Consider the following 19,947-nt stretch of genomic DNA (forward strand, 5'->3'; position numbering starts at 1 on the left):
TTGAGAGGGCAGACACAAACTGATAATTTCAAATAAGGATAAGTGCTATCAAGACCAGAAAATGAGGCCGGCCCGGTGGCTCAGGTGGTTAGAGCTCCATGCTCCTAACTCCGAAGGCTGTCGGTTCGATTCCCACATGGGCCAGTGGGCTCTCAACCACAAGGTTGCCAGTTCAATTCCTCGACTCCCGCAAGGGATGGTGTGCAGTGGCCCTTGCAACTAAGATTGAACACGGCACCTTGAGCTGAGCTGCCGCTGAGCTCCTGGATGGCTCAGTTGGTTGGAGCACGTCCTCTCAACCACAGGTTGCCGGTTCGACTCCCGCAAGGGATGGTGGGCTGTGCCCCCTGCAACTAGAAACCGGCAACTGGACCTGGAGCTGAGCTGCGCCCTCCACAACTAAGACTGAAAGGACAACAACTTGAAGCTGAACAGCACCCTCCACAACTAAGATTGAAGGGACAACAAATTGACTTGTAAAAAAGTCCTGGAAGTACACACTGTTCCCCAATAAAGTCCTGTTCCCCTTCCCCAATAAAACTTTTTTTTAAAAAAAGAAAAAAGACCAGAAAATGATAATTTCATAGTGACTATGTGTGTATACTTCAACTGTCAAAAATTAGTTGCTCTATTTTTAGAAGTAATATAGTTATTTTGTTTCTTAGCATTAAGAATTTGCGATGTGAGTTGGCTGTGCCACCTAGTTTTTTTTAATCTTCTGAAATCTGAAAGTCTAAACCAAATGAAATATCTGGAAATAGATTTTTATTTAACCTTTAAGAAAATTTTATTACAGAATTATGCCACATAAAGTATTATAGATAATAACATTGTAATTAATGCTATAATTTGAAGTATAGTATACAGACTAGATTTAAAAATCTCTAATTAGCTATTACTGTGTGAGACCAAAAAAAATCTATAATAACCTTGTCTAAAATATTTTAATGTGAATTCTTTTGAAAACCAGAATGACAAATGAAGTATTTATAACAGTGTATTTGTATATGCAAAACTTATAGAAGATAACAGATGATTTGACTGTGCTTTGTAAGTTTCCTGGTTGTCATTGTAGGAAAATCATCTCTGGTTCTTTTAGTTTTGTTGTTGTATATTTAGAATGAAGTGAATACCTTTTAGATTTCAGAAACACTGAGGGATATTTTGAATAATAAATCTTCCTGCAAGAAGCTGTTTCTTAATCATTAATTTCTACTAAGTTGGGAGAAGTGAATTATTTAAGGATAATCATGTATAAAATTGGAAATAACATTGCCTTGAATCCAATGGCTCAGAGGACAGATTACAAACCTCTTTGACATTGTAAGATATTGGATTATATGAGGATATTTTACCCTTCAGAAGTATCCTATGCAGTTTTTTTGGTCTGAATCAATAGTTTACTTTTTCAGAAAACATTTAGTTATATGAATTAAAGCTTATAAATTAATGGAATAACTTGTAAACTCTCCTGTTGCACACACATACAAATTCTGGGGAAACTATAAAAACTCTTAGGAAGAGAAATCCCTAGGTGCCAGAAATGAAGAAAGAACTGTAAAACCAAAGTCGTAATTGAGGACAGGAGATAATACCATGGGTGAGGAGTTGGAACTAGGAGGAGGAGTTTTACTGCATAAAACGGACTCCCAAAGGACCTTAATTGAAACAGTGGGAAGGAAAAAGATCTGCTTCCTGCCATGGGGAGATGACAGATTTCTCAGTCTCTGTCTCCACTCCAAGGGGCCGGGGTGGATAAGTCTCCTCTGAGAAACTCTGGGCATGGTCCTTACTTGGGTGTGTACATCAAGTTTCTACCGTATGATTAGGAACCACAAAGTCAAGAAATTAACAACAAAAATTGTCCTGGACCTTGAGTCCTTGAGTGTCTGGCAAAAGCAAATGTAAACCTACTCTGGGCTGGGGGTGGGGCTGGAAGTGGGACTCTCACAAGCCAGGCCACAAGGCATTTTCACAGAAAAAGCAATTTCCACAAAAAGTGAGTTTGCAAAATTACAAAATACACCAGAGAATAATCCTACAGAATGAGTCAACAATTAAACAAATAGAATAGTTATCTGAAAGATGTTAGAAAGCGCCTTTTAAATGATTGAATGTTTCTTTGGATTTTTCATTACAAGTATATAGAAACACAACTGATTTTTGTATATTGATTTTGTATCCTGCAACTTTGCTGAATGCTTTCATTGGCTCAATTTTTTGTTGTTGTTTAGAATCTTTATAGAGTTTTCTGTGTATGAGATCATGTCTTCTACAAATAAAGATAATTTTACTCCTTCCTTTCCAACCTAGATGCCTTTAATTTTTTTCTTGCCTAGTTGTTCTGGCTACAATTTCCAGTACTATGTTGAATAGAGGTGGCGAAAACAGACATCTTTGTTTTGTTCTTGATATTAGGGGGAAACCTGTCAGTTTTTCAACATTTAGTATGATGTCAGCTGTGGGTTTTTCATAACTGGCTTTTAATACATTGAGGAAGTTTCCTTCTTTTCCTAATTTGATTTTTAATAAAAGAGAGTTGATTTTTTTAAAATTGTTTTTTGTTTTTGCATCAGTTGAGATCATCATGTGGTTTTCTATTCACAATAATTAATTTCACACTAATTCTATTAATGTATTTTATTATATTGATTGATTTTTGTATATTGAACCATACTTGCATTCCTGGATAAATTCACTTGGTTGTGTAATCCTCTTACTGTGCTGCTGAATTCAGTTTGTTAGTATTTTATTGAGGATATTTGCATCAGTGTTCATGAGGGATATTGATGTAAAGTTTTTTTGTCGTGTCTTGTCTGGCTTTGGTATCAGTAATGCTGTAAGTTCATTCAGTTTGGTGTACAGTTCATAGTATTCTCTTATTTTTATTTCTGTAAAATTGGTATTAATGTCCCATGTGTTATTTTTGATTCTAGTAATGTGAATATTTTTTCTTGGTCAGTCTAGTTAATGGTTTGTCAGTTTTGTGGGTCTTGTCAAGGAAACCACTTCTGGTTTCATTAATTTTATTTTTCTATTAACTATTTTATTTATCTTCACTTTGCTCTTTATTATTTCTTTATCTCTGCTAGCTTTTATTTACTCTTTTTCTAGTTCCTTAAAGTATACAGTTAGGTTATTGATTTGAGATTTTTTTTTTAAATTGTGTGCGTTTGTAGCTATAACTTTCCCGGTTAGCACTACTTATGCTGTATAACATAAATGTTAGTATGTTGTGTTTTTGTTTTCATTCATCTCAAGATATTTTCTAATTTCCCTTGTGGTTTCTTCTTTGTCCCATTTGTTGTTTTGAGTGTGTTGTTTAATTTCCACATATAAAATTTCCAGTTATCTTTGGGTTGTTGAGTTCCCATTTCATTCTGTTGTAATTGGAGAAGATTCTTTGCAAGAGTTTAGTCTTTTAAATTTATTAACACTTGTTTTGTTGCCTTACATAATGGTCTATCCTGGGAAAATGTTCCATGTGTACTTGAGAAGAATGTGTATCCTGCTCCTTGGAGTGAGTGCTCTCTGTAGGTCTGTTATGTCTAATTGGTTTATAGTGTTGTTCAACTCCTTTGTTTCCTTATTGATCTTCTGTTTAGTTGTATCCATTATTGAAAGTGGGGATACAGAGTTTCTGTTTTAGATAATGAAGATATTCTGGAAGTAGATGCTATGATTACATACTGTGAATGTACTTAATTCTACTGAATTGTACACTTAAAAATGGTTAAAAATTATTGAATGTAAACTAAGGAATCAGAACTCAAAAAAAATAAAAAATTCCAAGACTATGGGAGACAAAAAAAGATGCCAATTTGGAAAATGAACCAAAGAACTACTGGAAATAGAAATTACAGTTACTGAATTTAAAAACTTAAGTGATGAGTTAGTGATGTTTAGACACAGCTGAAGATAGAATTAGTGAACTGGAAAATCTGATAGGATAACCAATAATGAAGTTCCTAGAAATAAGAGATCAAAAGTATGAAAGAAGTTGAGTAGTGGAGGCTAGAATTAGAAAGTTCAAAATGTATCTAAAAGGAGTTTCAGGAGGAGAGACTAGAATGATAAGGGAAAGGCAATATTCAGAGAGAATAGATAGCATTTTACAAACAAATGAAAGACGTAACTATTCAGATTCAGGAAGCCCAGTGAAGAATACCAAAGACAAAGAGAATATCTTAAAAGCAACCAGAGTGAAAAAGATTCCTGTGAATAATCAAACAGAGCAAACTTTACCACCTCAGCAATAGAGGCCAGATAATAGTAGAAAATGTCTTTAGGGTACTTCTGTAAACCTGGAAACATTGACCAAAATAAACAATTTTGGAGGGCAAGAGGGAGAACAAAAAAAATCGGGGGATTGTTGGAATTAGCATTTTAAGTTTCTTACACTGTTTTAGAAAGACGGAACAATAAAAGACACTTAAAAAAGATGGTGAATATATTTCCATCTCAATAAATACTTTAAAACAAAATTTCTCAATTATTTTTCAAAGTGTTAATTTTTTTAAAAAAGTTTTAAATGTTTGCAAATAAATGGGAGAATGACTCCATGATCCTAGGGAAAAGTTTAAGCTATAAAATGCACAAAGTTTAAGAGAAAATATTGTTAAAAATGATTACATAAAAATTAATCTGTGTTTATCATAAAACACTGGTGAAAGGCGTGAGTATATAGGAGAAGTGGAAGCCTGAATGGTAAAGTGGCATGGAAAAATGCAGAACCTCATCAGTAAATGAGGACATTGAAATGAAATGAAATGCTACTTTTATACCCACTAGACTGCAAAAAATAAAATGTCTGATAGTGGCTATGTGTTGGCAAAGATGTAGAAAAAGAGAACTTTATTCACTGTCGGTGGAAATATGAAGCGTTTAAGTCACTTTATTAAACAGTTTGGCTGCCTTCGGTAAAGTGGAGCATGAACATATCCTGTGACATAGCAATTCCGTTCCTAGGAGTGTACCCAAGGGTGTGCTTGTACAAAAGTAGTTATAGTTAAAGCAGCAAAATTCTGTGTTTCCCCGAAAATAAGACCTCGCCTGACAATCAGCTATGATGCGTTTTCTAGAGCAAATATTACTGTAAGACTTATAGTAAAATAAGACCGGGTCTTATATAATATTTGTTTGCTCCCCCCAAAAGACGCATGAAATAATTTTTGCTCCAAAAGACTCATTAGAGCTGATTGTCCGGCTAGGTCTTGTCTTTGGGGAAACACGGTAGCAGGAGCAAAATACGGTACAATGGATACGCACACTACCTGGGATCAGACCCCAGCTCTGCCACTTAACAGTTTTGTGACTTTTGATGTTACTTAACCTCATTTTGCCTCAGTGTCCTTTTCAGCAAATATAGTATACACCTAATCATATATGGTTGGTATGAGGATTAAATAGTTTGTAAAGCCTTTCTTATGTTGAATGTTATGTAAATGTGACAATTACATATGTAGCAATGCATATGAATGTAAAAAGCACAATGTTGAGTAAAACAACCAAGTGGCAGAAAAATATATACAGTACCATGCATATAACATTTAACAAAAGTTTAACAAGAAAATTGTTAAAACTTAGGAATATAGGTACCTTTTGTGGAAGGGGGAGGCAGCTGGGATAGATAGGGACTCATGGGAGGTTTCTATTTCTTAAGCTTGGTGGTAGGTCATAGGTGATTTTTATTTTCCTTGGCTTGACTATACATGTTTATTGTATTACGTTTCATAAAAAAAAAAAAAAAAAAAAAAAAACTACATAAAAATAAGTTTGGAATATATGGAGTTGAATTCTTCTTTGATGGAGGACTTCTCAGAGCATTGATGTTAATTTGTGTGTTGTCAGCTTCAGAGAGGGATGTAGGAATTTTAGTGCTCTCCACTTGGTCACGGAACCTTTTGGGTCTTAACATCTGGTGTAGGACTATCATATGTAATTGTTGATCTTTAGCTTGAGATTTAATGGCTAGGCTTCTGTTTCACAGATGCACAAATTTTGTTTAAACCATCTAGCACACACTTAAGTTTCTTTGCATTTTTTAAATCTTATGACCAACATTGAAATATTTTATTAAAATTATTTTCACAAGACTGAAATCTTTGCTTATATCTTTAATTGTGAAAATGGGTTTTTGTTTTTTTTTTCTGAATTGCATTATTTCATTTCCTTTTCTAGGAAGGAATTGTTGAAAATCTTTTCAAATGGGCCCGAGAGGCTGATCAGCCGTTGAGGACATATTCTACTGGATTGTTGGGAGGCGCTATGGAAAATCAAGACATTGCTGCCAACTACAGGGATGAAAATTCACAGCTGGTAAGCACTATGTTAAAGTGAGTTTTTGTGTAAGGTGGGAGAGTATTCACAGGTTTTCTTCCTGCTACCTGAACTTGAATAGGTAGCTTTTATTTATTGCCTTGTTACTGGCGTGCAGCTGTAATTCCAACATTTCAAAATTACTTCTCATAAGAGTTTTGATTTTACTTTTTTAACTTGAAAATAACTGTTTTTATCTTGTCAAGGATCATGATAGTTTATATCAGACAAAGAGTAGTACTATTTCCTTTCCCTCCCCAATATTTCTATTATGAAAAATTTTAAAAATAAAATTGAAAGGTTGAAAGAATTTTACAGTGAATAGCTGTATACACATCACTTAAATTGTGAACATTTCACTATATTTATTACATATCCATCCATCCACCCAACCTACTATCCATCCATTACTCTTTTTTTAATGTAGTTCAAAGTATATTGCAGACATAATCCCTCTCTCTTTTTAAAACTAAGCACAATACCACATTTTAAGGTTGGGCCCCAAAATAAATACTTAAAAGGGAAAGTTAAAAAATAAATGATGAACTTGAAAAACAGATTATGTAATTATAATTAATGTAGATACAGTGTCTAACAGAATATAGCTTATAACAGATACGAGTTTGAGAAACCATCAAGTTTGATTTTCAAAGACATTTTAAAAAAATTGTGAATAATCCCATGTCTGCTCTTTAAGTGTGATGGTCCAACCCAGTTTGACCCAGAGAGATCAGTTGTGAATGCTGTGTTTTATGTGCAGACCTCCTGGTTTGGGTTCTCTGGGAAATTTTATGACAAATGAGGCTTTTAGCTCTTGCTTATTTCATCAAGCTATAGGAATCAAGTCAAGATATGTATTTATTAAATCTTTACTATTACCAGGCATTGGGATAACTGCATGAGTATCTAATTCTCCGTGAAGGGAAATAAAAATTATTTATTAAGAATCATTTAAATTAAGATGCAGTAGAGACAACCTCTTTTATTCTAATACCTATGTGTTGATAGGTAGCAATAGTACTTCGAAGACTGCGGGAGCTACAGCTTCAAGAAGTGGGTTTGCGGCAAGAAAGCAAGCGGCCCAGCCCACGAAAGCTCTCGTCGGAAGCCCTTCTGCCTCTGGATGAAGAAGCCGTGGATATGGACTATGGCGACATGGCTGTCGATGTGATGGATGGCGAACATGAGGAAGCCTCTGGGCACATGGACATCTCCTTCCAGCTTGACTCGGGCCACAAGACCAGCAGTAGAGTGAACTCAGCAACCAAGCCTGAGGAAGGAGGATTGAGGAAGAACAAGTCAGCAAAACAGGCTGACAGAGAGAGCTTTAGGAAAGCCAAGCAAAAATTGGGTTTCTCATCATCTGATCCAGATCGCATGTTTGTTGAGCTATCTAATAGCAGCTGGTCAGAAATGTCCCCCTGGGTGATTGGCACCAATTATACCCTTTATCCTATGACTCCTGCTATTGAGCAACGACTTATTCTCCAGTATTTGACCCCTCTAGGAGAATACCAGGAGGTAAGCTAATTGGGAAGAGTACTGTTCACACTTTGGGACGACTGTGTTTATTTCTGTGATGTTTTATGGTAGCGTTTTATACATTGATGCGTTTTTACTCAAATACAAAATGTCTTGGCCCCAAACGGATAAACTTGTATGCAGCTCACTTCTGATAAGGCCTGTTTGATCAGAGTGTGTTCATATGTTTCTCTTCATAAAGGAGGTGGGCAAGAGGTAACTCATTTCTTTAATCTTCTGTCCTCATAATGGAGTAGGGAGTAGGTGAAAATAAAGTCAAGCATTAAGACTTGTTTTTGGTGTTTATTTCAGTTACTTCCTATATTCATGCAACTTGGATCACGGGAGTTGATGATGTTCTATATTGACCTGAAACAGACTAATGATGTCTTGCTTACGTTTGAGGCACTCAAGGTAAAGGTCTTAAAAATTATTTGGTCACTGAACATTTTATTGATGTGGATATGCCTGTGTGTTTTGGTATATAGCATCTCTGGGTTTCCTTGCTCAGGGCATTCTATTGCAGATGTGTCAAAATAGGTACAAATGAAAAATTCTCATTTCAATAGAAGAGATGAGACTTACCAAGTTCCTCCACAGAAATTCAGGGGTTAGTTCTAGAGGGTTAAATGTTACAATAGAAATGGGATCTAGATCTAGGAGTGGCCTCAGTTATTGTTGCTGAATAGACATGGAAAACTGTGTGTACAGTACCTTATGTCATATTGTCTTTTAGATATTCACTCTGGCAGCCAACAATACTTTTTCTAAATTTTTAACTATGTACGTATTGAATGATGATAGATAGATTATCTAGGGTGAACAAAATATAAACCAGAAAATAAGTAAAGAAATAGCGCAGACCCAAATTCAGTAAAGGTAAATGATTTCCTGGGCTGAATACGGGAGGGCAGGTTAGTGTAGCCCACCAGATTCATACCTGTCCATGGTGATTAAGGCAGTCTGAATGGAGAGAGAGAAGTTGAATGAGGAACAGTAGAGCTGTCGTACAGGCTACTAATGAACAAAGTATCATTTTGTGATGTGTATGATATTAAATAAATCAAGAATGTCCTTTTTGGATGGGTTAAGAGAAACGGGCATATAAACATGATTTCTTTTAGGTATTATAGAAGTGGAAGAATTGTGGGGCACAGAGGAAGAAGTGGTCTGTTGTCTGAGAAATAGTGGTTTTCCAGAAAAAGACCCTTGAAAAAGAGATAATGCTCTCTGTCTCTCTGGGTCTTTAAAATCACAACTTTATTCTTGATATTCCAGGGCTATACTGTGGTAATAGAAATGTTCTATGTCTGTACTGTTTAATACAGTGGGTGGTAGCCATACGTGAACACTTAAAATGTAGCTAGTGCCACAGAGGCACTGAAATTTTACCTTAATTTTTACGAATATTAATCTAGCCATGTGTAGCCAGTGACTACTGCATTGGATAACACAGTTCCAGAGTATATTGGAATGAAATAGAAAGGAGAAATTTGCCTTTCAGACCCCAGAAATTTTAAATTTGGAGGAGGTCAGACGTATCTTGGAGTAATGTGTATCCCTGTGGGTGAGGTGTGTGTGTGTGTGTGTGTGTGTGTGTGTGTGTGATTGTGTGAACTCATGATTATACTTGGAGCCAAGGGCTGAAGCTGGAGGTCACAGTTGTCTCCAGTGGCCCAATTGGCTTTCAGATGCAGCATCTGGTCCTGAACAGGAGGTAGTGGAAGAAGGGATTTGGACAGTTGCTGTTTCTATAGGTTTTTGTATGAGGAATTGTAATAGGTATTGTTATTCAACTGTTTCCATGCAAAGTCATATGTGGAATTAAAACGAAATAAGGATAAACAGAAAAACCCCAAGAGATCCTTATTTTAGCGAAATAGAAGTCTAAAAAGTATACTGTTCAAAAGGAAGACTCAGTTGTGTAGAATAGACAGTTGAAGTTAGTAAATTGAAGAACTAGACCTTATATGGAAATAGACTGTAAGGAGAGAAATCTTTGCCTGCATGAGTGAGAGGAGCCAGGTTATAGGCTGTGTTGAGCCGAATAGAACTGAGGTTCTTGGTAAAGGTTGAACCTGCTCGTTCTGTTTCCCCACCTACCTATCCCAGCAGTGGAACTGCAACTTTATGGTAGTGACATCATGAGAAAACCCATACGCAGTGGCCTAAGTGTTAGAGGGGAACCATACATGGTTTAGCTGCTTCTTGGAAAAATAACTGGATGGGAGTGTGGTCGAGGTTTGTGTAACAGACAAAAAATAGAGTAAAGGTGGAAGGGATTCGAGTTACTGTAAAGATGAGTCTGAGTCTGGGTGGTGGGACAATTTCTGAAGAGGGTACGGCATCTGTTGTTTTTGCCATTGACCTTGGTGAGATCCACACAGGTACCAAAGCATATAATTGTAACTCTGTGTTGTCTTGTTTACCTTGTGCCTATGTCACCACCCGGAAGACTCCTTGGCATGAGAAACAGGAGGGGGAGCTCTAGCTCTCCCAACGCCCCTCCACACTGCTGCTTGCGTTGCACTTCCTGCCCTTAAAATTGCCCAGGAGATAGGGTCCACCCAGACAGGCTAGTGGGAATGGAATAGAAAGTTAACAAAACTTAAAAGATACTGAACTTTTAAAAGTCTATTTAAAGTGCATTCTGATTAGTTCTGAAAGTTTACTAGTTCTGATTATTTGCTAAAGATTGTTCTTTGGGGATATATTTAGGATCAGTTTAAATGAAGGCAAACTTGGGGTTTTATTAGATGATAATAAACAGTGACTGAGCCAAAGCTAGAGCATAGAGCTGATTATGTTAAAAGGATTAAATGGGAAGGTTACCAAAAATCCTTTAGGGAAGCTGGGTAATAATAAAATGGTTGTTGTATTATGTCACTACTTACAGCAGGATTTTTCATTTCTTGTTTTTCACCTTTGTGAAACCTTTTGTATTGGAAGGGAATGTTATGGAATCTAACAGTGTTTTTTTGTTTATCTGTTCCCCTTAAGCAATATGAGTTTTACTTCTGTTGTGAATGAGTTGTTTTCTGTTTCACAGGATTCCTTGTATTTAGCAGCTTAATTTACTATTTTGTGAATTGAGCGCGTGCTTGTTCTAAATCTAGAACATGTCCTATGGTAACATGTCTTTGTTTAGCACCTAGCATCTCTCCTGCTCCATAACAAGTTTGCCACAGAATTTGTAGCACATGGTGGAGTACAGAAATTACTGGAAATTCCTCGTCCTTCTATGGCTGCAACTGGTGTATCCATGTGCTTGTATTACCTGTCCTACAACCAGGATGCCATGGAAAGAGTAAGTCCAGTACATTCAGGTGTATGGGGTGGGGTGGGGTGGAGGGGCAGCTCTCCACATTCACAGAACAAGTTTGGGATGAGAAAAACTGAACTTTGGATTCAATTTTAATGAAAGAAGCGAGGAGCCTGAATGTCTGCTCTTTACAGAGCATCCCAAAAATGTAAAATTGTTTAGTCATAGTTAATTTTTTTCTGACTCTGAGGTGGGGAAGCAAGACGGATTGGGGTTTGGGAGCATTATTTAGTTTTTATCTTAGGCAAAACTAAGTTGCCTAAGGATTGTTAAGATTAGTCTTCAGGCATTTTTCAGATGTCCCTCAGTGCAGTTACATTTTGCATTTTTTAGTCAATTTATTATAAAAACAACAGATGATGCTTTTTGTATGTTAACAAATAGTTTTTTCTTGTTTTTGTTGTTAACAAGTAGTTTGTGGTGGAGATCATTCCAGTTGTTTTCAGGGCTCCAACGGTTCCAGTCTGGATCTCCTGTTTTTTCAGTTTGGTTCTTTTTATTTACTGATTTTAAAAAAGTGTAAGTAGATCGTACTTTTGAAGAGTAATGGGTCCTGAGAGACCCCCTAAAGAAGCTCTTGTCATTTCTATGCCTGGAACATTTTTCTAATATTCTGGGTTGGTATGGCTTTTTTTGGTAGAGTGAAGTTGGTAAATGCTTTATTCATTTTTGTATATGTATTAATAAGGTAATGTTTTATTTTAATTATTTTCCCTCTTGAGATCAACATTATGCGAGGATATATACTCTTTTGAGAACAGTAAACTACTCCGCGTGTATCTACAAAAGCAATTATGGCTAAGAGAAAAAGTACCAAGCAAACCTGGGAAGTGGTTTAGAATTCCTTGTCTGACCCACAGGAGACATCAGAATGTGTGTGAATGGATCATTGAGTGAATGGCTACTAAACTTGTAGACCTCAGTATCAGAAGGCTCAGTTGCTTTTGTCACCCTGGGAAGTCCTCCACCTCTCTGAGCCTCTTGCTCGTCTGTTAAGTGGGAATCCTAGTACCTATTTAACAGGGCATTGTGAGTGTTAAAGGATGGATGTAAATATTTGCAAAATTTAGTACTCAGTAAGTATAGGTTGAATTTAAATTATTAATCTAAACGTAGGTTGTTTTCAGGCTTGAAATCTTTTGTTATAAAACTTCGTTTTTAATTTAGCTTTAAACTCAGATTGACTTGACCAAGAGTGATCATTGTGTTGTGCAAAAGTATCTGTCTCGACACTGCTGAATTTTTCATTTCTTTCAAAGTTTCCTTTACTGCTAAATTTTAAAATTGTCTTACTTTTATTTTTTGCAGGTTTGCATGCATCCCCACAATGTTCTGTCTGATGTGGTGAACTACACCCTGTGGTTAATGGAATGTTCTCATGCCTCGGGATGCTGCCATGCTACTATGTTTTTCTCAATCTGCTTCTCCTTCCGGGCCGTGCTGGAGCTCTTTGACCGCTATGATGGTCTTCGTCGTCTGGTGAACTTGGTGAGGTTCTTCAGTGGCTTCTCTTTGCAAGGAATAGGGGTCCTACTTGTCTTGGCTGCCCTTCAGCGGCATTGAGGAGAGGAAGCTTCTGACTGGAGGAATTTTGCTGTCATTTTTTGTGGATGAAGTCCCTCCCTCCCCCTGCCTCATCAGCCACAAGTTTCTCTTCCTCTTAGGTATTTAGAGGACTCTGCTGTTATAGACATACCTCAAATACATTAATCTCATAGGGAGGATTGCTGTCGAGAATCTTAATCTTTCTAAAAAAGGTTTTATGCCTGTATGTCTTTAATGTTTTGCTACTCTTAGCATGTATAGACAGATAGACTTGGATGTTTGTCAATCTTGTTGCACATAAAAGTTTACTGAAATCTTTTTCCTTCTTTTGCTTTTCTCTTCCTGTTTATTCTCCTCTCTCTTTTCCCCATTCTCTTGCTTTCTTAATAGATCAGTACGTTGGAGATTCTAAATTTGGAAGATCAGGGTGCACTTCTGAGTGATGATGAAATATTTGCTAGCCGCCAAACTGGGAAGCATACCTGTATGGCCTTGCGCAAGTACTTTGAGGCTCACCTGGCTATTAAATTGGAACAAGTAAAGCAGTCACTTCAGAGGACCGAAGGTGGCATTCTCGTCCATCCTCAGCCCCCGTACAAGGTGAGAGGAGCTTGACTTAAAAGGGAAAGTTGTTAACACACTGGAGCAATCGTGGGCCTGAAACTCGCATTCAGATCAGTGGAGTCTATGTGGGACGTGCTTCGTTGGATTATACTTGCCCTGTTTGGAGTCAGAATACCTGAGCATGGATGTAACAGGATTTGAAGGTTTTATTTTGTCCCCAGTTGTAAGTTGCTACTTCTCTGGGCTATTAGAACTAAAAGATGAACTGAAGTGTGTACAAAAAGGCTGTCTTTTGTGAAAAATACCAGATGTCTTACTTAATGTGTGAAATTTCTTTTCTGAAAGGGTGTGTCTCTTAACTCCACTTCTCTATTATTTTTGAGGTTGCTGTGTTTTGAGATGAAGATTAGTATCTGAATGTTTTTTTTTGTTTTTTGTTTTTTGTTTTTAAGGAGGGCACAGCTCACAGTGGCCCAGGCGGGGATCGAACTGGCAACACTTGGTGTTATTAGCACCGTGCTCTAACCAACTGAGCTAACCGGCCACCCCTTGAATGTTTTAAAAACCACAAATTGAAAAGAAACCAATTATTTTACATGATGCATTTTTTTCTTCTTAAGCTGTGAAATATATGCACCAACAAATTGAACATTTTGTTACCTTTTTGGACGAAATATGAGTTCAGTTATAAATGAAAGCTTAAACATACATATTCAGTATTTCACATGTGGGCTATTGACTCAAGAATTTTGTGGAATTTAAAAGCTATTATTACTTACCTTTATTATTTGTGAAACCTGTTGGCCACTGAGCTGTTCTGGAGAAGGTAGCAGGCAGATGATAAAGTTTGTAATAATATGTATCTCTCCTTATAGGCATGTTCGTATACTCATGAACAGATTGTGGAAATGATGGAGTTTTTGATAGAATATGGCCCAGCACAGCTATATTGGGAACCAGCTGAAGTGTTCCTCAAGCTTTCTTGTGTCCAACTCTTGTTGCAGCTTATTTCTATTGCCTGCAATTGGAAGACCTATTATGCAAGGTGGGACCAGAAAGAGGTTTCAAATGAAGTTAGATTCTGCTTTTTGTGGAAGTTGATGTTGGTTTGCATATAGTGTATGCGTAACAAACATTTGTTGAACTGAATTGAAATTTTGGACTTGAGAAACTAGATTAAACATGATAGTATTTTTAATTTACACAGTGTTTGTTTATATCTATGGTCTTGGTGATCATAAATATTGCACAATAGGCAGGGAGCAACATCTGTACTCTGAGAAGTTACATAATTTACATGGCTATAGCTGCAGAGGTGGGGCTGAATCCTATCTTAATACTGGAGTCCAGTGTTCTTTGGTACTTTAAATGTCTCTCTACTGCTTGACAACGATATGTAATGTTTATCTCACCTTCACATAAAACTATTTTTTGCTTTTGTTGTGATTTTCACAGTTCAGTCAAAAGCAGTCAGAGTAGAGCAGGACAAGGCTCAGAAAAGTACAGCTGATAGAATCAGGAGATTGGGTGGGTTCTAGAGGAGGAGGATATAAAAGGAATTAAGACTGTGTTTTGGAAAAGATGGAGTCTGAAGAGAAAATAGTGACAAGGTGTGTGTGTGTGTGTGTGTGTGTGTGTGTGTGTATATATATATATATACATATATATATGTATATATATGTATATATATAGTGGTTCTTTATCTTCTTTTCCTGTTTGCCCACTGCCATAAAGAGAAGAGAGGTTCATTTATGATGCATGTAGCTTGTTTGCGAAACCCAGAATATTAAATCTAGGGGGATACTTTTGGAGCAGCCATTTTCAAACTTTTTGGTCTCGGACCATTTGACTGTATTAAAAATTATCGAGAACCCCAAAGAACTTTAGTTTTTGTGTTGTATCTATTGATATTTACCATATATGAAATTAAAACTGAGAAAATATGAGAATATTTATTTATTATTTAAAAATAATATGAACCCATTGCATGTTAGCATTTTTTAATGAAAAATTTCCAAAATAAAACCAGATTTCAGCAAGTTTTAAAAATGTCTGTCTTAATATCTCATATCTGCTTCTGTATTCAGTCTTTTGTGATATCACACATGATATAACCTCTGGAAAGCTCTATTATACATCATGAGATAATAAGAGTGAGAAAGGAGAATAACATCTTAGTATTATGAAACTAGTTTTTATATGACCTTCTGAAAGGGTCTCAGAGACTCCCAAGGGTTCCCTAACCACACTTTGAGAACCACTGTTTTAAAGTATTAAAGTAAGTTATTATATTTACTTTGAGAGCTTTACTTAAAAGATGATTAAAGCTCAAAAGATAATGAAGAAGGTTATATAAATACATTTTTGGACTGGTTAATACATATTTGGATTATTAAAATATAAATGGAATATATCCTTTAAAAGTTTATTTTTAAAAATAAAATTACTTGTTTCTGCTTAGAATATATAAAACCTTATAAATAGAAAATAAAATTATTCTTAGCCTGTTAATTTCTTTATAATCCTTTTTCTATAGTATGTGTAAATATACATAATTGGGATTATAGTATTTAATTAAATTCATCTTTTTAATGAAATATTTCAAAATATATAAATGTGCACATATACATATGTACATACACACACACACATACATACACACACACACACACACACACACACACACACACATTTGTAAGTACGTATATAACAACTACTCCATACCCAGGGCTGGCATGTTGCTAATTTGCTTCTTTCTCAGTTCCTTTTCATTTTCTGCCTCAGAGTGACACTCTTCTGAATTTGGAGTACATTGTTTCCATTCATATTTTTTATACTATACATTTGTGTGTGTACATAAACAATTATATAGTATTCCTGTGTGCTTATAAATTATTATAAATATTATTCTCTATGCATCGTTTGCAGCTTTTTCCGCCCTTATGTTTTTGAGATTTATACATGTTGATGTTTATTTGAACTCTTGTATTTCTATCTACAGTTTATTCTCCTGTTGATGGACATGTAGTGTTTGGGGGTTTTGTTTGTTTGTTTTTTGCTATCAAATGGTACCACGAACCACTTTTGGAGTCTGTAGAGGATATGATGTGTACACCCTGGGTTGTAGGGTATCTGCATTTCATCTTTATTGGTTGTTGCCAAATTGCTTGGAAAATGATCTTACCATTTTCTTCTCCACCAGCAGTATATGGGAGTTTTCATTTCTCTACCTTGTTGCCAATGCATGGTATTGTCACATTTAAAATTTTATAGCTTATGTTTTCTGTTTCATTAAGTGTTGTATTTTGAGCCTTTTCCCTTGTCCTTTACGAGGTCTTTGAAAAGTTATCAATAGCTGCGGAGTAGTTCATCGTATGATTGTGTCGTAACTTAATATGTATTTCTGTTGTCTATGTAGATTTTCTAATTCTTTTGCTATTTTAAATGATGTGATAATGGACATCTTAATACATAAATACTTGTTTGTACTCTGATTATTTCCTTAGGAAAAATTCCAAGAGTTGAAATTCCTGAGCCAAAGGTTATAAACAAAATAAGAATCTTGTTTCATATTTCAGGATTATTTTTTAAAAGGAGAGCCCTAAATTATTTCCCCACCAAAAGTTTGAGAGTATTCATCTCTATACATCCTCACCAGAATTGGGGAATATCCTTTGTTTTTAATCTTAGTTTGATAGGTGAAAATTCCATCCTCATGTTTTTTGAAAGTAATGCCCTGGTGACTTACAAATTCTCTTGATGTTATGGCTGGGGATCGAGCCAACTGGTAGTAGTTCTGATCCATTGTCTCCCTCTCTCTGTAACTGTGTTGTTTCTGTGGATTTATCCTATTTCCCTTTGACTAATTCTTCTTCCTGTCCAGGAATGACACTGTGCGCTTTGCTTTGGATGTCCTGGCTATTCTTACTGTTGTGCCAAAAATCCAGCTCCAGTTGGCAGAATCAGTGGACGTACTAGATGAGGCTGGCTCCACAGTCTCCACTGTAGGTAGGTTGTACCTTGCCATTTTTGTTACTGCTTGGACTGGATTTGTTTTCCTTTGTTCTTCTGGTTGTGGTTACTTCCCTGACCTAATTTTGCAGTATTCGACAGAAGGCAGTAGGAGGGTACCATGTCTGTCCCTTCTCAGTCATGCCAGACAGCTTTATTTAAGGGAGTCATGTTAATGAACTCAGTGGTATGGGCCTTTCTGCTATCGTGGTACATGTGCATTCCTGAAAACCTTGTACTCTGCAGAGTCGTGTGCTAAAAGTAAGTTTTATAGGAAAAACGGTTGGGGAGAGTAAAAAACTTAAGCAACTTTGTAATCTGAGCCCTAATAAAATCAGTAATCGGCAAGCAGCTCAGAATGGATAAAAGCTGTCATACACAAAAATGAAAATACACTTTGTTTGAAAATACACTTTCTTAAGAGCAGGGGTGATGAGGGCTGCTCCTAAAGTGATCATGGAAAGTAGTGTGACTGGCTGAGGGTCCTGGGGTGACCACTCTGGGCAGAAAGCCCAAGGCACAGCTACTTGTTTTGAACTTTCTTCATATATCGCAGGAAAGTTTCTGCTGCCACCGTGGCAGCCAGGCTGAGGGCTTTTTGTGTCCTGCTGAAGGTTTTAATTTAGTGCCACTGTATTTGCTCTCCTCACTTAGGAAAATTTGCACATGAACCTTGGTGACTTCCATATAATACTGACATCATTCCCCTATTTGACAACTGCATTGAGGTATTGCATCATAAAGATACATTATAATTGAACTGATTGTGTTTTATACAAATAATTCCTTGTACTTTTAGAAAAAGTGTGGTAGTTTCCTTCCAAGTGGAACAAAATGAATAGAACTTTAAATTTTGACTCTGAAGCAACTGTTGAAGTTGGCCATTAGTTTTATGAGGGATAATATAATAACATGAAATGTTTTGTCCCCCCTCCTCCCGCCAATAGGTATCAGCATTATTTTGGGAGTAGCGGAGGGTGAGTTCTTTATCCATGATGCTGAAATCCAGAAGTCAGCACTTCAAATTATCATCAATTGTGTGTGTGGCCCAGATAACCGAATTTCCAGTATTGGCAAATTTATCTCTGGAACTCCTCGGAGGAAGCTGCCGCAGACTCCCAAAAGTAGCGAGCACACCCTGGCCAAGATGTGGAATGTGGTCCAGTCCAACAACGGCATCAAGGTGCTCCTGTCCTTACTGTCCATCAAGATGCCCATCACAGATGCAGACCAGATCCGGGCCCTTGCCTGCAAGGCCCTGGTGGGCCTGTCTCGGAGTAGCACTGTTCGGCAGATCATCAGCAAACTGCCCCTTTTCAGCAGCTGCCAGATCCAGCAGCTGATGAAAGAGCCTGTGCTGCAGGACAAGCGCAGTGACCACGTCAAGTTCTGCAAGTATGCGGCTGAGCTCATTGAACGGGTGTCAGGAAAGCCACTGCTCATTGGCACTGATGTGTCCCTGGCACGACTGCAGAAAGCGGATGTTGTTGCCCAGTCAAGGATCTCCTTCCCTGAGAAAGAGTTGCTTCTGTTGATACGAAACCATCTCATTTCGAAAGGGCTCGGGGAGACAGCCACTGTGCTGACGAAAGAGGCTGACCTGCCCATGACTGCTGCCTCCCACTCTTCTGCCTTTACCCCAGTCACTGCTGCTGCTTCGCCTGTGTCTCTTCCCCGAACTCCCCGCATCGCCAACGGCATTGCAGCTCGGCTGGGCAGCCACGTTGCCGTGGGTACCGCTGCCCCCTCTGCCCCCAGTGCCCATCCTCAGCCGCGGCCCCCCCAGGGCTCACTAGCTCTGCCCGGCCCGTCTTATGCAGGCACCTCCCCTCTGATTGGTAGGATCAGTTTTATCAGAGAGAGACCATCACCCTGCAATGGCAGGAAAGTCAGAGTGTTGCGGCAGAAGTCAGACCATGGCGCCTACAGCCAAAGCCCAGCCATAAAAAAGCAGCTGGACAGACATCTTCCTTCCCCACCTACGCTGGACAGCATCATCACAGAATATCTTAGAGAGCAGCATGCACGCTGCAAGAACCCGGTTGCCACCTGCCCACCTTTCTCTCTCTTTACTCCTCACCAATGTCCTGAGCCAAAACAGAGGCGGCAAGCGCCCATAAACTTTACCTCAAGGCTAACCCGCAGGGCATCATTTCCAAAGTATGGCGGGGTGGATGGCGGATGCTTTGATAGGCACCTTATCTTTAGCAGGTAAGGAGAGGCCATCTCCCTGGGGATTGGAATGATTTGGGCCGTGTCAGCATAGAGTGATTAGTTCAGATAGCCCTTTATTGGCCTGAAATACCAGTGACTGTCCCTTCGTGTGAATAAATGAGCAATGCGACTGTGCTCCCTTTTGTCAACCATGGGTTCCTTGTGTGATTGTTGGCAGTATATTGATATGATGCTGTGTGTTCTTGTTACAACTAGTATGTTTTCAAGAACCCATGGAACATGCTCTCTCTAGGCTCCCCAACTTGTTCTGTACTGGTCCATGTTGTCTCCTGTTCTGGTTCTTTATAAATCTCACATAAAGGTCATGGGATTACAGGTTGTAAACATGGGAATTTTTTATATTGTTTTAACTTGTAAGTGGAAGTCCTTTTTTCTGATTGAAAATGAAAATGAACTCCAAAGGTCACTGATATTTTGGAAGAACGCATTTG

General features: G+C 37.6%; 1 protein-coding gene across 2 annotated transcripts in view; it reads left to right on the forward strand.

Moving 5' to 3' along the window:
• DCAF1 (DDB1 and CUL4 associated factor 1) overlaps nt 1-19,947 on the forward strand; it is a 74,615-nt gene that overhangs the window by 18,725 nt on the left and 35,943 nt on the right. For both annotated transcript variants that reach the window (XR_012489556.2, XM_074312257.2), the window contains exons 6-14: nt 6,181-6,318; nt 7,327-7,839; nt 8,152-8,253; nt 10,988-11,146; nt 12,470-12,649; nt 13,097-13,306; nt 14,146-14,315; nt 17,154-17,278; nt 18,229-19,492. Coding sequence is in view for 1 of the 2 variants with exons in the window: in XM_074312257.2 (XP_074168358.1) it covers nt 6,181-6,318; nt 7,327-7,839; nt 8,152-8,253; nt 10,988-11,146; nt 12,470-12,649; nt 13,097-13,306; nt 14,146-14,315; nt 17,154-17,278; nt 18,229-19,492 (2,861 nt within the window). In the remaining variant the exon portion in view is untranslated. The remainder of the gene's footprint in view (nt 1-6,180; nt 6,319-7,326; nt 7,840-8,151; nt 8,254-10,987; nt 11,147-12,469; nt 12,650-13,096; nt 13,307-14,145; nt 14,316-17,153; nt 17,279-18,228; nt 19,493-19,947) is intronic.

Source organism: Rhinolophus sinicus, chromosome 5 (assembly GCF_057876585.1).
Source record: "Rhinolophus sinicus isolate RSI-liver-muscle chromosome 5, RSI-T2T, whole genome shotgun sequence".
In the NCBI taxonomy this organism is placed as follows: domain Eukaryota; kingdom Metazoa; phylum Chordata; class Mammalia; order Chiroptera; family Rhinolophidae; genus Rhinolophus; species Rhinolophus sinicus.